Source organism: Gasterosteus aculeatus, chromosome 12 (genome assembly GCF_964276395.1).
Source record: "Gasterosteus aculeatus chromosome 12, fGasAcu3.hap1.1, whole genome shotgun sequence".
Lineage (NCBI taxonomy): Eukaryota > Metazoa > Chordata > Actinopteri > Perciformes > Gasterosteidae > Gasterosteus > Gasterosteus aculeatus.
The window spans coordinates 6,630,943-6,652,271 of record NC_135700.1 but is presented as its reverse complement, the minus strand read 5'-3'; the positions used below and the strand labels follow the sequence as shown (position 1 = coordinate 6,652,271).

Below are 21,329 nucleotides of genomic sequence, written 5' to 3'. Positions count from 1 at the left end.
TGTATTCCAAGTGCTACACTTTCTTAAAGGAAGATGCTTGAAAATAGCTGAGGTTGACATTTCAAAATAATAAAGCTACTCAAGAGGATTTAGTCCCGTATCATCGCCATCAACATCTCCTCAAAACGTTTCTTTTAGATGTAATTACAACACGTTGCTCAGCCTTGAATGTGTTGGTGTGGGAGCTGGTGGCTGCAGCCCGTTGGTTCATCCTGGGGCCTCTATTGATCTGTAGAGCAACCAGGTAGTTTCTGCCATAGTAACATATTACATCCGCGTTGATGTGGACAACTTGCCTAGGATGTGAGGTGTAAACGTGGCTCCATCGTTCCACAACACTCGCAAACCCGACTCGCAGATGTATCGTCAAAGAGAGAAATTTGGTTAATCTGTATTTTATTTTTTAATGCATGTTGTTTGTGTTCAAGGTTCCATTTCTCACCAACATTATGCATGATAAAGCAGTCACAGGACAGCATGTGGCCGCTGGATATCTTCACTGGTAGATTTCCACATCTAAAGGCTTAGTGTCATCTGTACGAAGAAAAAAAGTCTAAACTCATTAAGTGGAAGCGTAAGCAGTGGTAGCCCTTAAATTAGTTTCCGGCATTAGCTGCACTAGCAGCCTAGTGTCAGTCACACGGTTTCAGCTTTTCAGACTCGGCATAAATAAAACCCCTATTAGCATCGCACGAAGGTGCGAGAAAACCCTTCTGCTTTTCAAGGAAGTTCCTAGAACTCACTGTAGAGTTATTTTACATCACTACAAGGATTTGGCTTTCTCAAACTTAGCAAGACAACAAATGAGTTCAACCGAACCAGCAGCCAAGAATATCCGCTGCTCTTTTTTTCTCATGGAAAAAGCAGCTAATGAGAGTGGTGCAAAGCGTTTATTTTTTATCTAAATGGTAAATGGTAAATGGCCTGTACTTGTACAGCGCTTTTCTAGTCTTCTGACCACTCAAAGCGCTTTAACACTACATGACATCATTCACCCATTCACACCCATTCATACACTGATGACAGGAGAACCACACACAGTGACACCTGCCCATCAGTAACTAACATCCACACACTGTAGTCGCAGCTACAGGAGCAATGTTGGGTTAAGTGTCTTGCCCAAGGACACAACGACATGCGGGTTAGCCGAGCCTGGGATCGAACCCACAACCCTCTGATTGGAGGACGACCGTGCTCCCCCACTCACCCACAACCGCCCATCTCTTTTCAAAATACTTGTATCTTGCCCTCAAATCATCCAGATTTTGTGTGCCCTGATCTGACCCCGCAGGGTCCGCTGCGATCTGGCATGGCGGCGAACTCAAAGGGTTTGAGAGGATAACGTGCAGCTTCTTGCAAACCAATTTATATTATATTCAAGGACATAAATTGGAATATTTGGGTGGCTGTATTTTCAATCGAAATCTTTTAAACAATGGAGACCTCAGTCCTGTAAAATGACTAAACGCACTCCAAATCAACATGGGATTTACTCTCCCATTTCATTTATTGAACAAATCTAAAACTACATTCATCTGCTTTATGAGTGTTTTCTGCGACTGGCACTCATTTTGATTATTTCTTTTATCTAACATAGAGATCGTTTCAATCAGCAAATAATCACCACTAAATTTCCACCGGCGCATGACAAATGCGACCCTGTGTGCTGGCAGCGGGGGCTTTGGTGGCTCCTGCTCCGGCATCCACATGCTGCAGTAATCCAGCGAGGGTTAGGATAAAGCCCGGCTTCGCCTCACTCTCTGCCTCCTCCCAGATCAGATGAGATTATGAAAGCGCTGAGGAGCTGTGGGGTAAGGCAGGGCTCAGAAACGCCGAGGGCTGAGGAGAAGAGGGACACGGCGGGGCAGGTGGGCCGTCCTTCAGGAGGAGGCAGCACCAGACGAGAGACGAGTTCACTCCAGGCTGCCGCACTGAGCGCTGGTGCTGGCGCACGAGACTGAGTGTTGCTGTGGAGGTTTTCAGCCCGCTAGACAAGGTGTGTGTGTGTGTGTGTGTGTGTGTGTGATGAAGTAGATGCAGTAGATTTAACTCTGGTGGTTTTTCCTCTGACAGCGTGCTTTTCAGTCCGCCCTGGTGTGTTTAATGTAAATCAAATGTTCCCGAGATTAAATTCCAAAGCGAAAGACTCGTGAGGCCCAAAAGGCACTTTGGAAAGGACTCTGAAGGAATGAGAGGTAATGACGCTCCTTCGCTGGAAGCATTGCCTGTGGCTGGCTCGTGCCATTTGTGGGTGGGAAACCTCGAAGAGATCAAGTCTTTGTTGCTGGAATTCCAGTCCTGCTGGTTGATCAGTGAAGCTCGGCGCCCGGCTGTCCGGTGAAATGAGGCAGATCTAAAGGTCTGGCCACGCTGGCACAGAAAGCCGCGTTCATGCCGGTTGCACGTTTGACCAGCGTAAAAAAATGTCTCCGGCAAACAGTAACAAATCTCCGACCTGTTTCACTGAAAATTCCTGCTTTTATGACCATCTGATTTCTGCTAGAATTTAAATGTATTCGCTGAATATCGTTTATTGTGCCACTGTTTACTGACGCTGTCTCCATCTCACTCTTTTTCAGCGAGCCATGCCAAACTGATACCAGTAACCGTAGCAGAGTTGACAGTGGAACTATGTGTTAGGGATTCCCCGTTTCCTGGAGCCCACTGATATTCTTCTTCAGCTGTTAGAGGAAGTCATTTTGGCAATGGGGAGGAAGAAGATCCAGATCACCCGCATCGTAGATGAGAGGAACCGACAGGTCAGTGTTTTCTTCTTCCTGTCCCCCCGGCTCATCCCATCTTAGTTGTATACTCCTTCAAAGCCCAACATAACGGTGCCAATGACTATAGCAGCGCTGACGGTGCCAACGGTGTTGACCTGCAGGGCAACAGAAGGGCGTGCGCTCGGCTTGTGTGTTGATATCAGTGGGAACTCCTGTATGAGCCGTGCAGAGACAACCGGGAGCCTGCCAGCAGACTCCCAGCCGCTTAAGTGCTTTGTTAAAATCTCAAAGAGTAGATTCAATTACAGCACACAGAGAGAGGGGGACTTATTCTCCATAGTGGCTTTACATTTGTTCCGTTTGTTCCTATATTAATGCTCTTAAGAGAGCAATAAGCAAAGTGGTGGTCGACTTGATAAAAGTGGGTTGGAGAGGCAAAATATCATATGGAGTATTGAAAGGTTCATGAACACTTTGTAAAAGGGATCCCTCAAGGAGCCTTCTGTGGACGCCTAAAGATCCACCAAAGCCGTTTTCCTTTGGAGAGTGCAGCGGTCACAGCTGGTGGCGAGGACGGTAATTTGGGGTTAGCTGGGTCTGCACGGCACCCTGTCATTAGCAGGGTGGGTCAGCGTTTGGGACACACAGCGGCCTTCTCTGCTCAGCGTCGCCCCGCGCGGCCACACTGCTGCCCACTGGAATCCCTCTCTGTCTGTCTGCTCTCTATATATATATATATATATATATAGATCAGCCCAACAGCACAACAAATACCAGCCTGTCTAGGAGGCAAGGCTGGCGCTCTGGGAATAGGGATGTGGCTGAAAAATAAATATCTGGGACGATGTTTATATTTGATCTTTGGTTGTCTTGGCACGAGCCTTTTTAGATCGACACTGCTTTGGCTGTCGTGTGCATCGACGGAGCCTGCTGTATATTTAGCTCCTTGCACGCTATTTTGGGAAGTTGGCTGGTGTTCTTGTTTTATCTTTTAAGCGCATCAAGTTTGTTCAGCTGGTTTTCCTCTTTCCTATCCGCTTTCACACTGCTAGACTACTATACACCATGCAGAATATATTATCACGACAGTAGAAAGATGTGTCAGCGATGTAACAGTCATACGTGTATTCTGAAAGAGGAACAAGGCGGCTCTGTTATCTCTTTTCACAGAAATATATTTGCAAGTCATGCTCAGGAAATAATGAACATCATTTAAAACATGTTCTATCAACGCAAATTAATTGTATAAAATATATAAAAGAGACTCTCTTACAGTTACTCCCCTTGAAATTATAGTGAGAACTGTGACGTACATTTTACCACTATCCTCTAATCTAGTTACTTTAATGAGATGCAGCATTTATTCTGTGACTACTACTACTGTTCCAATTGCTTCTGGCATTCAAGCAAATGTTCAGCTCGGTTGAACATGAACTTTTTCTGGCAATCGGATGCAGTCCTTGCCCCATAACTAGAACTTGTGATGTTGAAGGAGCTCCAAGGACACTTTTTGAAAACAAATTAAACCGCACTGGACACAAAATGGGACATTATGTCACCTCCATTGGGGAATGTTTTCAGAAAATCTAGTTTTATGGCCAGTGTAAGAGACTAAATCACTTGAAAACAGCACATTTCTCTTTCAATGTGGCTTTCAGTGCTGTGAAGTATAAAAAGCCACAGTGCTATCATGCATATAATGGTAGCGTTCCTGAAGTGAAGAACGCTGTAATGAATGAATAAACCCTTTATTATCCCTCTGGGAATTTGCATCGCTCAAATAGCATTAAAGAATATCGCAAGGTCATCAACAATTACATGGCAGCACATAATACAGCAGCAGGTTCCAAACCTTTCTCCCAACAGTTTCCTTTCTGTGTTTGTCAGCGGTCTGACTTCCAGTGAAGCCCACAGTGAATGGCCTTGTGATACAATATATAACCCATAACATCACCTCACGTTATGGGTAATGATTGTAGAATAATTTCAGCATAACATAAACCTTTTGAAAAAGTAGAACAAAAAGAGTATTTTCCTTAAACCAAACTTCCTGTTCTCTGCCTTCATGTGGGAGGAACATTTTCACAAAATAGTTTTCAGGGAAGGAATTGTAGCCCTTTGTTACGTGGGGGACGCAACACCCTTAATTGGTGTTTATATTTCATGTTCAATTTTCATATTAAGCTCCAGTTCACCCACCTGAGCTTTGAGCAAATGCCTGAGTAACCACCATGCAGCCAAAAGTAGAGAGGACCAACACAGTGATCGCTCACTGCATCACTGGGCGTCTTGACGGTGGCGTGAGAAGGTGTGAAGGCAGCTGCTGCTACATACGTGACGAAATGAGTCAGCATCGCAGAGGCCATGATGGAAGGAACACATACACAGATGACTGCACACAGGAAAAATACATCTGTGAACCTGAACACTTTCATTTATTTCACTTTCATTTAGTCTTTTGTTTGTTCTTTAGTTTGTTTCGGTGCCAGTGTGGTTTGTATCATTTTAGATGTCACAATGCGATACAATACTGCACACTAAATAGAAATATTGACTATATAATTTACTGACTGTATGTGGACCTTCAACAAATATAATTATGATCAATGCTGATCGTAATCATTGATAGAGGGGGAACGTTACTCAGTTGGTTTCCACCAACTAGATTAGTGGCATTCTTCCGCGTCCTCCCTCCTCCTTCAAGGTTCAGTCAGCAACTGGCTGTGTGTCACAGGGTCAGTTGATTTCGTGTCGGTAACTTGTGTTTCCTCTGTATTTATTGGCTCATGGTCAGTGGTTCTGGGTAAAAACCGCAGCAGCCAAAGGCCTTTGATTTAATTTATTAAATGAAATGTATTTTCTTTTATTTATAAAATATATATGATATAAAAAGCCTGTCATGCAAATTTCAAAAGTCAATGAGTACCTGAAAGGACCCGCTAGCTTCTACCTCCATTTACAATTGTTATTGTGTCTTCAACCATTATGTCATCAATGTTAAAATAAGGGTGTCTTCTTGGGTCAAGGACAGTACAGAATTTGCTTTAGATCAAATAAAATGAAGAGAATAAGATGGGAAGAATATGCAGATGAGCATATCCCCATAGCCGGATTCTGGCTTCAGAAGACTTTTAAAAAGCAATCACTTTTTCTAGTTTTTTTCCCCTCATCTATGTTGCTCTCCTTGGATGTGAACTATTTCTTTTTTGGACTAAGTTGTATAAAACTGAAATGTATTTGAAGAAAACAAAACAAATCCTTGGTTTCCGTCTTTCTAGGTGACTTTCATGAAGAGGAAGTTTGGTCTGATGAAGAAGGCGTACGAGTTGAGCGTTCTGTGCGACTGTGAAATCGCCCTCATCATCTTCAACAGCTCCAACAAGCTGTTCCAGTATGCCAGCACCGACATGGACAAAGTGCTGCTGAAATACACCGAGTACAACGAACCCCACGAGAGCAGGACCAACTCTGACATTGTGGAGGTGAGTGGCCCCTAACTGCAGGTCGAGTGGTCTTCTGCATCACTTGTGGTTGTTGGGAAAGCTTTGATCTGACACAATATGCTACCACGTCTGTGCTGGAGAGAAAATGTGAACTTTCTTTTTCCTCTTTTGGTCGGTGGTCTAATGAGACCTGCTATGCTTTTGCACTGGGTGCATACTGGCTGAGAGCTAATTTACATTGCAATCGACAAGCTATCTTTCCTTAACTCTTGAAAAATGCAAGAAAATACATGATGTTTAATAGTTCCTCTCATTTGAAGAGCGCACTGATGCCATGGGGATCGTTAGGAGGCCGTAGACCTTTTGCTTTTCAGGTTTATCCATTAACGATTGGTAGAAGGATGCTTATCTCAAAAGTGCAACCGCAGAGGACTCGGTAACGTTAAGCAGCACCTTCAGTGCTGTGTGACTATTTTTCAAATTTCAAACACATTTTGAAAGATATATAAAATGTTATCTTTTTTCTTTGAGTCAGCACATAAACGGGGAACTTGTTCAACTCAACGTGCATGCCAATACACGAGGGATTAAAACACCCGCATAATACTACAACAAATATAAATATTATTCTCTTTAGTTGTTTGACTAGATTTAGCAAGCTTGTAAAAGGGAAAAAATCGTACTAGAAGCTGCTTTGTGTTGTGTCAATTTAAAATGGTCAATATTGACCAAATAAATCCTCATCATGGTTTATGCCAGAATCAAGCCCAGAATGGACATAACGTCATGAATTTGCAAGACTTGGGTTAAACACTAGGTTGGTCCTCCAACTTTGGGTTATTCAAATCATTTGTGAGGCTGTTTGTTGTTGCATTAACACGCGCCAGACATCGATGCTTTCAGCGATACCATCTAGCCGTTTGGTTGCATTGTGGTCCCTTCCCTTTTTTTCTCACAGACTTACTCTTTGCAGCCGCCATTAATAATGGCCGACCATCGTGACTCAGATTGTGGCGTTTACCTGAGCTTCCAATGCGTGTTTGCCTTGCTGAGAGCCTTCATACGCTGCTTTTACACACAGACACATAAAACACAAACTGTCAGATGTAAAAAAAAATCTAAACTTCCCAAACTGTTTATTTTAAAAAGGCCTCTTCCCCCTTCAGTGTTCAGGTTTATTTTTGAAGGATGCCGGCATGTTCTACCAACTTCTTTCTACATTCTCGTCCTCTCACGTTTAGATCTAACGTTGTTTCTCAGGGGAATACGACTGCTGTATTACTGAGAAAAGGAGTTCATGATGAACAGGAGCACGCATGCGAAACAGTCAGACAACGACCGTTAAATACTGAATTCACCCTCCTAAATGTACTGATTTGTAGAGGTTGGTAACATGGACCATTAAAATAAATCGCCCATAATGATTGTAAATGGCATAGTGGTGTGTGTCCTCCTGCTTTAATAGACCACAAGCAGACACCTGTGTCGGCTCTGTAGGTCAATAACCCGGCTGGATTTGCCTGCTTTAAGCCTCATTTGTTTTTTTTGTTTTTTTTCTCTACACATACAACATACGGACAGGCTGGTTAAAACAAAGTCTGGAAAGTGAGAGCTCGCTCTTTTGCATATCGGTCGGCCCATTTGCGACATTCAAGACTGAAATTTGACTATGTGTCAAGTAATAAGCCGCCCTCATGTCCTGGAGGAGCGGCAGAAAGCTTCTTTGGAATCATTGTCGTTGTTGGATCGGACGCGATGTTTGCTGATGACTATCTCTCTGCTGCAGCCACGCAAACAGCCCACTAGTACTGCAGTCGCACACACAGGCAGTTTCCAGCGCGTTCTGTCACCTCGTGGGTTGGACCTTTCCCACGGCACCGGCTGACTGACGTCTGAGAGTCTACGACAGCGAGCCGCCTCTTAACGCAGCTGTCCGGCTTCGTCACTGACCAGAGAAACGCGTCACTTCACATAAAGTCACCTTCTTAATCCCAACTGTTTGTGCAGAAAACCCACGACACCTTTGATTTTGTTCTGATGATTTAACTCGACGATTGTGTATTATTTTTTCTTTCTGGGGCTCACGAGTATTCGTATTTAACGATTTAATTAACAAAACAGAGGAGGCGATACCGAGGAATAGTGCCACCCTCAAACGAAAGCAGATGCCAGGACAACTTATTTTTAAAATGGTTTTGAACGCTGATGGTCTGCCAGCTGAAAGAACTGGTCAGCCAACCCCACTGAGGGATTACTTTTGTCATAATAATAAGACGGGTCTGCGTGGCAGCAGAGTTTCAGGAACAACAGAGCAGCCGGCCAAGGTATGCAGTGCAGTCATCTCGGCCCGCGGAGCCCCGAGATAAATGAGAACCATAACAGAAAGAGAAAACTATGAACACTGAAGCCTGACTCTGGCACACAGCGGCTCTTGTACAAGCCAAATATGATAGGATCCTTCATTTAAATAAAAAAAAAAACAATCTGCAAAGACTGCTTGGACGTGGAGTTTGGAAGCGGGGAAGACTATCTGCCGAAGATGTGTTGAATGGCATCTCAAACACAACCTGGCCTTTTCTGTTTTTAGCCCACAGGACAATCGCCTGACTGGAAAAGACTCTCTCCAGGGAAATGGTGTGTGTGTGTGTGTGTGTGTGTGTGTGTGTGGTAGGGGGGCGGGGGGGTATTTTATCTTTGATGCGGCCCCAACAGCAACAAGACATCACCCTCACATGTTAAGATTCTCAACATCTCAGCTGGTGCCTCGTGGTGGCCGATGGTCCACATGCCGGCGCAGAGCCCCTAAAGCCCCCTCTGACATCGGAGATGATAAGGAGCCGAGCGCCCCTCAGATCCTCTAGCAGACACTCAGAGATAGCCGCCGGTGCCCAGACATGACGCAGTGGTTCGGGCCGCGTATGGCCCGCTGGGACCGACGCACCCTCCCCCCCCCCGGGAGTGCTCTGCGGCCCCTCTCGCCGTCCCGCTGTCACTTCTCTAAAGAGACAACTGCTGTTCAAAGGCAAACGTTTAAGCTGCCTGAGAACTGTGTGAGACATTTATAGACACAGGAGTGGTCACATGACCGCTAACAGCCGTCCTCTCCCCTCCCTTTTGGTTGAAAGGTCGAGCGGAGTTCACGCTTGGAGGATGTTCATGAAGCCCTGATGCTGAGCAAACCAAAGATGTCCCTGTCATAAACTGGCTAATTTCGCCACACATCAGGAATGTGAGTCATTAGGCGTTGAATACCTCAGCTGTGCTGACTTACTGTATTGTTTACAGTATTCTTGCAGGGTTTGTGATTGCAATCAGCCAGATGGCGATCGCTGCCGCATGTTTTCCTGTTGCAAAGTGATTGGTTACCGCTTATTTTCACACGACAGATACACATTTGACTATTGTGTGACGTGTATTTAGAATACAGGTAATCTGTCACGGAACTTACCTGTAATAAACTTTGATTTAAGCTCTGATTTCCTTTTTCAAAATACAGTGTGTAGAACTGTTTGTGATTTCCAGAATTCATGTTGTTTCCTTTGGTACTGTTGTTTTGCGCAGCAGCAAATAATTCCAGCGCAGCGACCAGGAACTCGCTCCTCGCTGCAGCTTCAGGGAGCGTTTGAACAAGCTGAACAAACACCGTGTGCGTGTCCCCATTTAAACCGGCCACCTTCATGTTTACGGGGGTGTGGACTGATATCCAGCCGTAGAATTGAGCGTGTGACTTCTCTACGTGATCACCTGTTGTTTAAATGTAGTTTTAAAATAGACTCGCAAGCGTGCGCTCTAAAGCTCCGATGCACCCCCGGTGTCTGGGAATGCGCCGGACATGTCGCGGTCGGCCCGCTGCCGCGTCCGTCTGTCCTTTCCACGCTGTGACGTCTAATGTAATGAGGATGCCGGATACGAGAGAAGTGATGTCAGTATGATTTGATGGCCTCTTGTACCGAATTCCAGGTGCTTTAAATTTACATCCATCAACTCGCCCGTGTTCTAAACCAGTTGTCGAAGCCTAATCTTTCTAAACCACCTGAACGGCTTGATTTAGTCTTCAATGGGAATAGCAGATCTTTCTTGTAATGAGATGCGTTTCACAATTTCAATCACCACCGTGTTATTGGGGGGGGGGGGGGGGGGGGTCGGGGGTTATTTCACATTTTTTGCCCTTAACTTTGCCATCACAATGTCCAAGCCTTTTAACGTTGCAACGTACCAACAACGTAAGTAAGGAGCCAAATAGTGAAATGGACGTGTAGCCCGTGATGAAAATATAAGTGTGTCATTTGTTGGTGTGCGTTCTATCTGGCTTCCCTGCATTTCCATAGCAACCAGCTCGGCTCTGCCCTAAAAACGATTTAAATTGGAATGTTGTTAAGAATGAATATGCTGCTTGGATGAAGTGATGAGGCAGACGACGAGGCGAGGCGCTGATTCTAGTCATCACCAGGACTGCGGCGGTGTGGCGGCGTGGACAGTAATTTGATCCTGTACAGATTTGTTTGTGCTGATGAACCGGATCTGAGGGCTTTTCCTCTCTGGTGATCAGGGGCACATTAACACCCAACGTTTTTGCCTTTTATTCCCTGTCTATCCGCCCTACACAAATATAAACACCCAAACAAGCCCAAAGTTGATTCAGTTTTGCTGTAAAGAAGATCTGCTCACTGCAGTCATTCTGTCTGAAAAGGCTGCTGTTAACATTGATGATGTTGTGTCCACAGGAAGAACATGTGCTCCTTATGGGTGTGATAGTCAAGCATATAGATGCTATTTGGATAAAGCACCGATGCAGCTGCTCAGCTACTGTACATGCAAAATGTTTCCTCAATGTCGGAACCAATTGGACATCGGATTTAGACATTTTTGGATTAGTAAAAAAACATATTTTTTTGTAAAAACAAATAATAATAATAATAACAGTTTGCAATCTTCAACCACCATATTGTTTGTATAAATGCCCCCTCTTGCATCGACCACAAACCCAGGACAGGAATTATATTTTAAGAGAGACTTTATGTGGAAAAACACTGGTCCTTTGTGTTTAAAAGCTGTGGGTCTAAGGTACATTCTAATTCCTTTCCATCATGAGGAATTTATAAAGATTTCATGGACATGTGAATCACATTAACAATCTGGTTTATGGTGATTTCTGAAGTGCTCTCTGCTCTCAGTAGTAAGCTCACCGCTCTCTGGGGAAAATGTGGTTTTATAATGAATGTCAACTATAGGCCACTGTGAGCTGTGCCAAACCGCTATCGATGTTTGTGACATCGCAACTACTTCACCGTCGCGTTTAATCACTACGTGTACATTTCACCCGCAGGCCCTGAACAAGAAGGAGCACAGAGGCTGCGATAGCCCCGATGCCGACGCCTCCTACGTCCTCACGCCGCACACCGAGGAGAAATACAAGAAGATCAATGAAGAGTTCGACAACATGATGAAGAGCCATAAAATAGTGAGTCACGCCGTAGTTTATTGCGTACACCCAGTATGCCACTAAGCACCTCTGCAGACGCAGAGCCTTTTGATTATTAATGCTGGACGTCTGTTAAGGGACTTTAACCCGTCGCCATCTTCCCCACTGGATCTGAATGCCTGTTGGTTACGATTGGGATTCTTCTCCCTGTTATTTTAGTTTCTATCATAAAACGTTACATTTATGTCGGTCAGTAGTTGATCACGTAGATACCTGTTCAAACTAACACAGACATATAAATAGATTCTGGCTAATTTAAACTGTGCCTCTGTGTTGATCGAGCTCATGATGACATGTCTCTATCCGGCACTTCCATTCCAGACCCCGGGCCCTCCACAGCAGAACTTCATGCATGGCAGCATGTCGTACAGCCCCGGGGGAGGAGGAGGAGGAGGAGGAGGAAGAGGAGGAGGAGGAGGAGAGACCTCCCATGCTTTAGCTGCAGCCACAGCAGCTCTGGCCGACAGTGGAATCCTCTCCTCGCCTCACACACACCTCCAGAGAAACATGAACCCCCCACACAGACCTCCCAGCACTGGGAACACAGGTGCGTGTGTGAGTGTGTGTTGTGTGTGTGTGTGTGTGTGTGAGAGTGTGTGTGTGTGTCCATTTTTGGTCTGGAGGGGAGCGAGGATCATAGGAGGAGCAACAACTGTGACCCAAAACCACGGCGGGGAGTTGAGGCTGCAGTAGTAACGACTAGGGAAAGCTATTACAACATCTCTGTCCTGAAGGGTCTTTTATGTGAATATTGTTCCCTCCAGCTTATTTGGCTAATTTAGTTCATGTGCAACGATATAAAAGACAACAGATGATGATTATTGGGAGAAAGCAAAGACCAGCAAACTCATTCTGACAGCCAGCAAAACCAGTTACTTGGGATACTCATCAGTGGTTCGAGAGCACAAAGATGTCAAATAACAGCCAGCGTGTGTTTCTGTGTGTGTTTATCCTCAGGTGGCCTGCAGAGCAGTTCTGATATGGCTCAGCAGAACGGGTCTGGACCAGTTGGTACGTATTTCACAGGAGTCCTGCAAAGCCACCGTGACACAAGAACTTTACCCCCGAACCGCTTCATCACCATCAGAAGATTTAGTTTGACTTATTGTGGACCAAGGAGGTTCTAATCGTTACACAGTTATTCAGAGAAAAGGTCAGAGGCAGATCCGAACAGTGACACACCTTCTACAGTGGTTAAGAAATCTGTCACAATGGCTCTATGGGCACAGCAGCTGACTTGGTCAATCTGACCTTTAACCTTCTCACTGTTGTTTTGTCTCAGAACGCTGTCGTGTAGGATCTCCTCTCGTCACACGCTCTGTACTCAGCAGCTTCCCTGATGGGGGGTTTACCTGCTATGACCTCTCTCTCTCTCTCTCTCTCTCTCTCTCTCTCCATCTCTTTGTGGCTGCCAGTATACGGTTGTAGTACCCTGTTTTCTTTGACCATAAATAATCTTGCCTGACAATGATAGAAATGTTTCCTATTCAAAGTATTACATTATATTGTTTTACAGTGTACTCTTTTATTATATTAGTGCTGTAAACTTTAAAGACTGTCTATCTGTGATCATCTTGCAGAAGAGAATCATGACAAAACCTGTAAATCAAACCAAAGACATAAAAAGGAGCATTTAGTACTAATAGTACTAATTAAAAAAAACTAGATTGCCATTGGAGTGGTTAAACTGGCCTTTGAGGAAATATAATTAGAGTTGGAATGATCACAAAAAGCCACTGCGGTCTTCTTGTCTTATAAGAAAAGAAGAGATGGCTTATCTCACTTTCTTTTATCAGGACCTCTCCATGTTATCAAATAGAGAAGACCATCTGTATATGTATCCTCCGAAGAAGCAAAGAGTCACACTCACTCTTTGCCATCTGCAGCTCAGATGACCGGTGAATGCATCATAATAAACCAAACACTTGAGCAAGAAATCCAGAGGCCGTCCTGTGGCGACGCTTTCAGCTTGAATCCCAGCGGAGGCCTCTTTGTTATTTTGCAAGTCCCAAGGCTCCTGTGTCATTTGTTACTGGTTTACGTCAGATGTATTTATCTTTTCTGTTGGAAATTGAACCATCGCCACAAACCTCCTTGCAGACTACCCGGCCTGTCATCTTTGTGGTGTCCCTCCCAGTACAGCATGTCTCAAAGGAACGCTGCCATTATGTAATGTCAGAAGCCAGAAAATATAAATGATTCATCATTATCTCCTGTATAATATATAGCTGTACTTTCTTCATTCTCCACTCAGCCTGGTAGTGGACAGGGTGAGATAATGGATCTAACACTTGAGACTGTAGGCTCCTTCTGGGTTTTAACGTACATTCTGAAGCTCCAAATATTTCTAAATGTAGGTGCACGGAGGCTCCTGATACATATAGAGGAGCTCATATCTTCCCCTCAATCAGTCTGTCGACTTGTCGGTATTTCCTCACCATCATTAAACCTCCTTGTATTTCTATGTTTCTGTGTTCAGTGAACGGTTTCGTGGGCTCGCCTGGTGGAGGCAGCTTGGTGAAACTCATCTCGCCCAAATCTCCTTCTCCTCTTCCACATCTGGGGAACAACCTGGTCCCCGCCAGCCACAAGACAGACCTCCGAGTGGTCATCCCTCAGTCCAAAGGGCTGATGCAATCATTGGTAAGTGTGTGTGTGTGTGTGTGTGTGTGTGTGTGTGTGTGTGTGTGTGTGTGTTCAAGATCTTAACACTTAAGTCCTAATGGGAGTGATGGTCAATATTTTTTCAAAACTCTGTAAACTTTGTAAACTAAAAAGTAAACTAATATTTAGGGTTGTTGTTGTTGTTACAATCGCACGTAAAGCTGCATCATTTGATGGGTGGCCACTAGAGGGCAGCCAATCGCGGAAATAAGTCAACATATTTGGTAGAATAAACACAGTTTTATCAGGAACCAGTTTTTGGATGAACAAGAAAGGGCTTAATAGATGTTAGAGTTGCTCTGCAACTTTTTATTATTTGGACACCATCTGGACCAGAATATTGTTTTGTGTGCAGAGGAAGCCACTGTTTTCTCAAAAAAGACTAGTTCCACGCATCAGTATTGTCAAATAATTGCTTTTTGGATAAAAAACAATGCTACAACCAGGAAGTCTTCTCACGAGCTACATTTCCTTTCAATGTCAGCTGTTTTCCTCGTTGGGTGCATCATTATGTACGATCATATTGGATGTGTTTCATACCCAAAGACTTTATGAAAGAACTTCTGACCATGACGCCACCCACTGGTTTGTGGACTGTTCTACGTTTTGGCTGCCGGCATCTTTTTATCTTTTACAGCCACAGTTGACATGAGTGGTCGGAGCTAAGTACAATTAAAGCTAAATAAGACATTTGTCAGAATGTTACAATCATCCTTCACCAACTGAAAAAACACCGTTCGAAGGGTAAATGTTCTAAGACAAAAACACAGACAACTCCCAGACATGAACAACGTGGTGATAGTGACCTGTCAATCATAAGGTAGACCCGCCCTAAAGCTTACCCTGGCTTATCAACTATTAGTTGTAACCATCATTTGCTAAATTACCATTATATAGAGTTTTTACTGAGGTAGTAAATAGACTCCAATCAGAATTCTTTTTGACGCCCCCTGATGGCCACTAGACGTCAACTTCAAGGCCCTTAAGCGTTGGCTCCACTTCTCAGACCTGCAGGTTGCCGCCTGTTAATACTTAATGAATCCGCCTTATTTTGGGTGTATTCTTTATATCGGCTTTCAGTGTTCTTCTCCTTTTTTATGGGTGAATTGCTACACTTTACAGCGCTTTACCACCACTAACGGAGAAAATCTCTGGCACGTCTCGTTTTCATATTCTGGCGGTGCCTTGATCTCTGTAGCCTGTTTGCAGAAAGATCCACAAGAATCAGTTTGTTCGTTTTGTGTGTGTGTGTTTTTATTTCTTTACACACAACGGGGCACCGCTGACTGTTCGTGCAGACTGACAGCTCCCCTCGTTCTTTTGCCAGATTGAATTGTTTCCATCCGAAAGAACATTTTTAGGGTAAAGTGATACATGTTGGATTGTTGTCATTTACAGTAATCGACGATGATATTTCAAGCAGACTGCCAGCTCATCCATTTTAAGAGAGGGCAGAGTTTCTGTAGAGGCTCAAGCCAGGTAAAGAAACAGGACCAGACAAACTCAAATGTAGAAATAATATGCTGGTACTCTCTTCTTTGTGTCACTAATAGACCCCTAAAACTGGCGTGGGAAGTGACTCCCTGCCCCGCAGTGTAGAAGCAGCCTGTGCATTCAGCAGCTGAGCTGAGCTATTGAAGTTATTGATTTGCCCTTAACTCCCTTACTGTTGCCCTTCCCTCCCACACTGTGCTCAAGCATGATGTAACGATTAGCAAACAATGGAAAAGAAGAATTTCCTTTTTTTCTTCTTTTTACTATTGTAACCGTACGGTTTCTACATTTTGCAGTGATCCTTCAATAAAAGGACAGACGTTGTTATTTCTCCTCTTGTTGGTATATAAAAAAGGACTTTAACACCGTTTTTTGCATGGATATGACTTAATTTTAGGTGATGGTTATAAATGAATACACACCCTTCCATGCAAAGTATTAACACCGTCCCTACAGAATTAAGTCAAAATATGATTACATATTTGTTACGCATCATAGTATCGCAACCTCTCTCTGAGATGATGACTGACTCACTGGATGACAAATAATGAATAGCCATTCGGTTTTCAGCATCGGGTAGCAGTCTTGTGCAACTCTGTTAAATACCAGCTTTTTAAGTGTTGACACGTGGCGTGCAGTTGGAAAATGCAACGGTACCGTAAACAACAACATGCTAATATTTCCACAAGGTTCAAACCGACAGAAGAGGCGGTAGCTGCTCAGATGATCACACTTGATTGTTTCTGCTTTTCATTCAGTTCTGTCGAAGATGTCGAGTTGTGGTCAGATAGCAACTCATCTGTTTGATGGTTTTGAAACCGCCTTTGACTTCCTCCTCCGTGATGTGTGTGCATGTAAGTGTGAACTGTTTCTATGTTTGCACAAACAGGATAGAACAACTCTTTTCAACTATCTAACAGTATAAGGCTCAAACTTGGATTCTATGCTACTCTGTCTGTCACTCACAGTGGTCGCATACCACAGATGTGAAGCAAGCAGATGTAAAGTGCCAGGCAGTCCTATTGGGTTTACTTTTTTTTTTTTTCAGGCGTGTTTGTTTTCAGTATGTTTCAGTTAGTTAACCCACTATCTGTGCGTGTAGGCGTGTGCGCAGCAACGAATGACCTCATACTGGGTGATGTCATTGCTGACATTATCGGGCTGGAACGGAACACAAAACTTCCAATGAGCGTTAGACATGTGTCAAGTTAAAGAGCAGCCATACCAGCATGAAGTATGCCAAACCAAAATGGGTTGGAGTTTAATTTGAGACTGACTGATTAAGGATGAATTGCCCGCTGGTATTTGGTGGGGGGGGTTTTCTAATAATTTCTAACACTCAATCAAGCAAATTGGCGCACAGGATGCAGCGGTCTGCCTGTTCACAAGAGCTTGAGACTGTGACCAGCAGGTCCCGGGACACCAGTTGGGGGGGCATTCTGGGAAATTAATCAAATAAATACTTCCAGAATAATTTGATGTTGCAGTTGAACACAGAGTGAAAGCACATTTTAGATCATGCCCACGGCACGGTGACATTTCGTTGTCACCGAAGCGATATTTCGTTTTTATTTGAAGGTGAAGTGCTTCTCCCTTGCTTTAGAAAGACTCCCTTGAAAAGTCACGTTCTGCTGACACCTTGTGGTTGAAGTGGGGCATCGCACAACTGGTTCTGCTGCATGCCATCGCTGTACAACACAGCGGGGATCTAAACACAGACTGGAAACACACAACAGAGACTCCAACGAATAGCCTTTCTGTGTGTGTGTGTTCTTTTGTATTTCCAGGGTAGCCAGAGGCAGAGTCCGTCCAGTCAGTCTCTGTCCACCCCGGTGGTCTCCGTCAACACACCCAGCCTGCCTCACCAGAGTCTGGTGTACTGCGGCATCAGCTCCGCCTACAACAACGGTGCCCGATGATGATTATTGGAATGTGTGCTGCTTACACATTGTCCCCAAGACATTGCAGTGTTACTGTTTTACTTCATGTATTATTCACACATTTAATGGAAAGGTTTGAAGAGCTATTCTCAACCCCTTTGTGCTCACATGTCGCCTCATAGATTACGCGTTGAGCAGTGCGGAGCCGCCGGGCTTCGGCTCCCCTGCAGGTCACTCTATGGGCTCCATGACAGCCTGGCAGCACCAGCTGGGCTCACTGGGGTAAGTACCAGACACGGTCAGCCTTTCTCCCCTCATTACGGATAACGTGTTTACGGATTCACAGGTCAACCCTGTCTATTGCCACAAAAGCAAAATTGCTTGAGACATAAAGGGCACAAAACGGATAAAGTACATGAGACAACGGAGATGTGAGGGTTCAGACTTTTTGTTATGCAGGACAAGTGATTGGCTACTTTACGCTGACAAGTTCAGTGGTGGAGTATGTATTCAGATCCATGACTTAAATTAAAGTAGCAATGTGACACTGTAAAGAAGCTCTATAACAAATTTTAAAAAGCAAATCTTTTTGAATGCATTAATGTGGCAGTAGTTATGCAGGTATAAGTTTGAGCACAGTCTAATATATTGATTCACTGACAATTCGGTTGTTGAATTTATTAAATACAATAATATCTTATTCACATGCTTCATACACGCACGGTGGTGCGGCGGTTAGCGTAGCCCCCTGCAGCAAGAAGGTCCTCGGTCCGTCTCTGTGTGGAGTCTGCATGTTCTCCCCGTGTCTCTGCGCGATTGACTTCAACCCGACCGCGACCCCGTATGAAAGACAAGCGGCTTTGGACGTGACTGATGTTTTATTTGGGAAATATTTTCTTAACCAAAGCGCCTCTTATCTAATAAACATTTATTTTGATAGTAGTGAAGCTTAAATTGTGAAATAGAAATACAGAAAATAAGTACAAGTACCTCAAATGTGTACTGTAGAAAATATTCCACCACTGGAGAAGTGTGCATACTAGCCAACCAGATAACGGGCCTGTTAGTTGGACCAGCAGGTGGCACCATCACCCCCCCGTTCACCGCCTACAAGCATCCTCTCCCTCTGTTCCTCCTTCTCTAAAGGTCTGGAAGCACCAACCACCACCTCCACATCAAAGCCGAGCCGATCTCACCGCCCCGCGACCACCTCAGCCAAGGGTCGGGGTACATGACCCACGCTCACGCCCCTCCCCATCCCCTCTCGTCCACCAGAGCGGAGATGGGAAGGTCTCCCGCAGACAGCGTCAGCTCCTCCTGCAGCTCCCACGAGGGCGGCAGCGACCGGGAGGAGCAGCAGCGGCTGGACTTCCTCACGCTCCCCATGAGTCGGTCGGAGGGCAGTGAGAGTCCGACGGTCAAACGAATGCGGATGGACAGCTGGGTGTCGTAGACGCATGCCGACACATGGCCGGGGAAAACACAGGACGGGCGCTGTTAATGCAAAATTGATGTGTGTGGATTGATGTGTTCTGTTATTTCTATTTAGTTCTCTTTTTTTTGGCTTTTTTTTCAGAAGGTTTGAGCAAAAATCTGCTTAAAAATTCTGAATCCGTCCAAATCATCTCACCCCATCTTTCAGAAAAATCTTACTGAACACATAACATGACGTCCTTTTCTGACATAAACCATCACAGACTTTTATTGTGGTTCCACTTGCAGTACAATCTGTCATTTTGTTGTGACCATCCAGTGGAATGCAGTGCTGCAAACAGAACAATGAAGAAAGGTGAGATTAGTGTTGTCAGTGATGGTAATGTAGTGAAGGGCTTCTGGATGTCTCCCACCGGGTGTCACCCGATTTATTTCTGATCTTCTCAGGGTTTGAAACATTGAACAAGTCTAACGTGAAAGCAATACTCCCTCGCCATCACCACCTTCTCTTTATAGAACCATATATTTATATCAGCCAAAGCAGTATGCTGTGCTTGTTTGTTTGTGTTTTTATATTGTGCACAAAATAAGACAATAATTCAGATTCAGATCAACGGAACGCCACGGATGCTTGTTCTGTATGTGCTATCCAAATATGTTGTTATTGTTTTGTACATACTCTCTTTAATATATATCACTTTTGGTGTAACTATATATTGTTGGTCTGCCTGTTGCATCGGCCTGGTTCAAATATGACACCTCCAACAGATTTTACAAAGGTATATTTATGTTGATTCCAACAAGTTATTGGTCCTTTCTTTTCTTTTCAAGTGTTTCTTGATGTTTCACCTCTATTGTGAAATAAACGAAAGGGACTTGCACTCTAGAAAATATTTTGTAACGGTCAAAAACAAATGTAGGTCTTCAGATATTGTTTTACTATAAAAAAAAAGGTAGCAATAAAAAGTGGTAAAACTGCCAGATTTTTGTCTTACAGCCACTGCAGGTCTGAATTTGGGACAATTGATGAAGTTAAAAGGGGATCCATGAGCTCATGGGATGAGGAGAAATCTGCTTTATTACGTAATTACAAGAGGAATCTCATGTCGCTTTCACGACAGTGAAACACGCGAGTGAAAAGTTGCACTTATGTAATGTACGTTTGTACGTGAACGCAATTCCTCTAATGTGTACTGTATGTAAAGGTGCAATGAATATATTAAACTAAACTAAAAAGCATTTGAACAGAAGTCCATATGAGTATTTACAGGGTTGTGATGCGATTATCCTTTTTTGCCTTCGATGCATGTTTTTTATAATAAATATAAAGACCAATGTAGAAGAGCAAAGGGTTAGGTTGGAGAAATAAAATGACCTAAGGGTTCTTTGAGATGGGAATTTACTGAGCAGTTGTGTGACCTAACAGTTTGTGAGGAAATGGAACGTGGGTAAGTATGATGCAGCGCATGTGGTGAGGAGTGCAAACGCTGCAACTAACCACAGCTTAAAGTGAAAGAGTCAAAGAGAGCAGAGCGTTTTCTCGGCTTTATAAACTATTACAGAGAGAAAGGTAATGTCATTTCATAAGCAATGGGGCCTTTGGTGGTACCAGCCTTTAAGTGTCACCTTGGCCGTTTAGACACAGTAAGCAAGAGTTTGCATTAGTATACTAGATTTGTTTGTCATGCTTGTTAGGCTACAACGTCCTGCTGCCGAAATACAGGAACTATGTAGATCAATGAGGATGTTTGATACTCTGATATAATCTGTGTAAATCACACCCCCATCTAGCCACGTGTGTCCATGCATGTCAATGTGTACCAGTCAAAAGTTTGGACGCATTTCTTCATTTAATGGAATACATACACGTCCTACGTATATGTGACCGTCCAGAGGTGACTCCTGTTAGAAGGGGAGGATGCAGAACCCCTCGGCCTGGTGGCATTATGGCTTATTTCACTGTATAATGATGATCCACTCTATTAGTGGGTATACAGATAAATGGTTAGTCTTTGAGAAAAAAGAAACTCGCTAAGCAGCAAAGATGGATTCAATGCCGACAAGATATTATTTGATATTTCCACAGCAAAGCACGCACTTTGATGCCAACAGCCACTGGATTATACTAGTTGAGATAATGAAAAAAACATGCAGGCCAAGGCGTCATTCACTTATTACACTGAAATGGAAAAGTGGAAGGGTTGAATCC

The 21,329-nt window shown here is 44.0% G+C and overlaps 1 protein-coding gene across 5 annotated transcripts in view; it reads left to right on the top strand.

Annotated features, from left to right (window-relative positions):
* The window catches only part of LOC120810682 (myocyte-specific enhancer factor 2A), a 29,414-nt gene extending 9,049 nt beyond the window's left edge, over positions 1 to 20,365 (top strand). For 3 of the 5 annotated variants that reach the window (XM_078084901.1, XM_040165457.2, XM_040165476.2), the window contains 9 exons: positions 2,580 to 2,759; positions 6,002 to 6,205; positions 11,493 to 11,627; positions 11,970 to 12,195; positions 12,606 to 12,659; positions 14,128 to 14,291; positions 17,594 to 17,714; positions 17,869 to 17,968; positions 18,833 to 20,365. In XM_078084901.1, the coding sequence (XP_077941027.1) occupies positions 2,706 to 2,759; positions 6,002 to 6,205; positions 11,493 to 11,627; positions 11,970 to 12,195; positions 12,606 to 12,659; positions 14,128 to 14,291; positions 17,594 to 17,714; positions 17,869 to 17,968; positions 18,833 to 19,139 (1,365 nt within the window). In that variant the 5' untranslated portion in view covers positions 2,580 to 2,705 and the 3' untranslated portion in view covers positions 19,140 to 20,365. Of the gene's footprint in view, positions 1 to 1,779; positions 1,997 to 2,070; positions 2,196 to 2,579; positions 2,760 to 6,001; positions 6,206 to 11,492; positions 11,628 to 11,969; positions 12,196 to 12,605; positions 12,660 to 14,127; positions 14,292 to 17,593; positions 17,715 to 17,868; positions 17,969 to 18,832 lie in introns of those variants that run through there. The other 2 variants (XM_040165485.2, XM_040165493.2) reach the window with 2 other exon arrangements.
* The last annotated feature ends 964 nt before the right edge of the window (positions 20,366 to 21,329 follow it).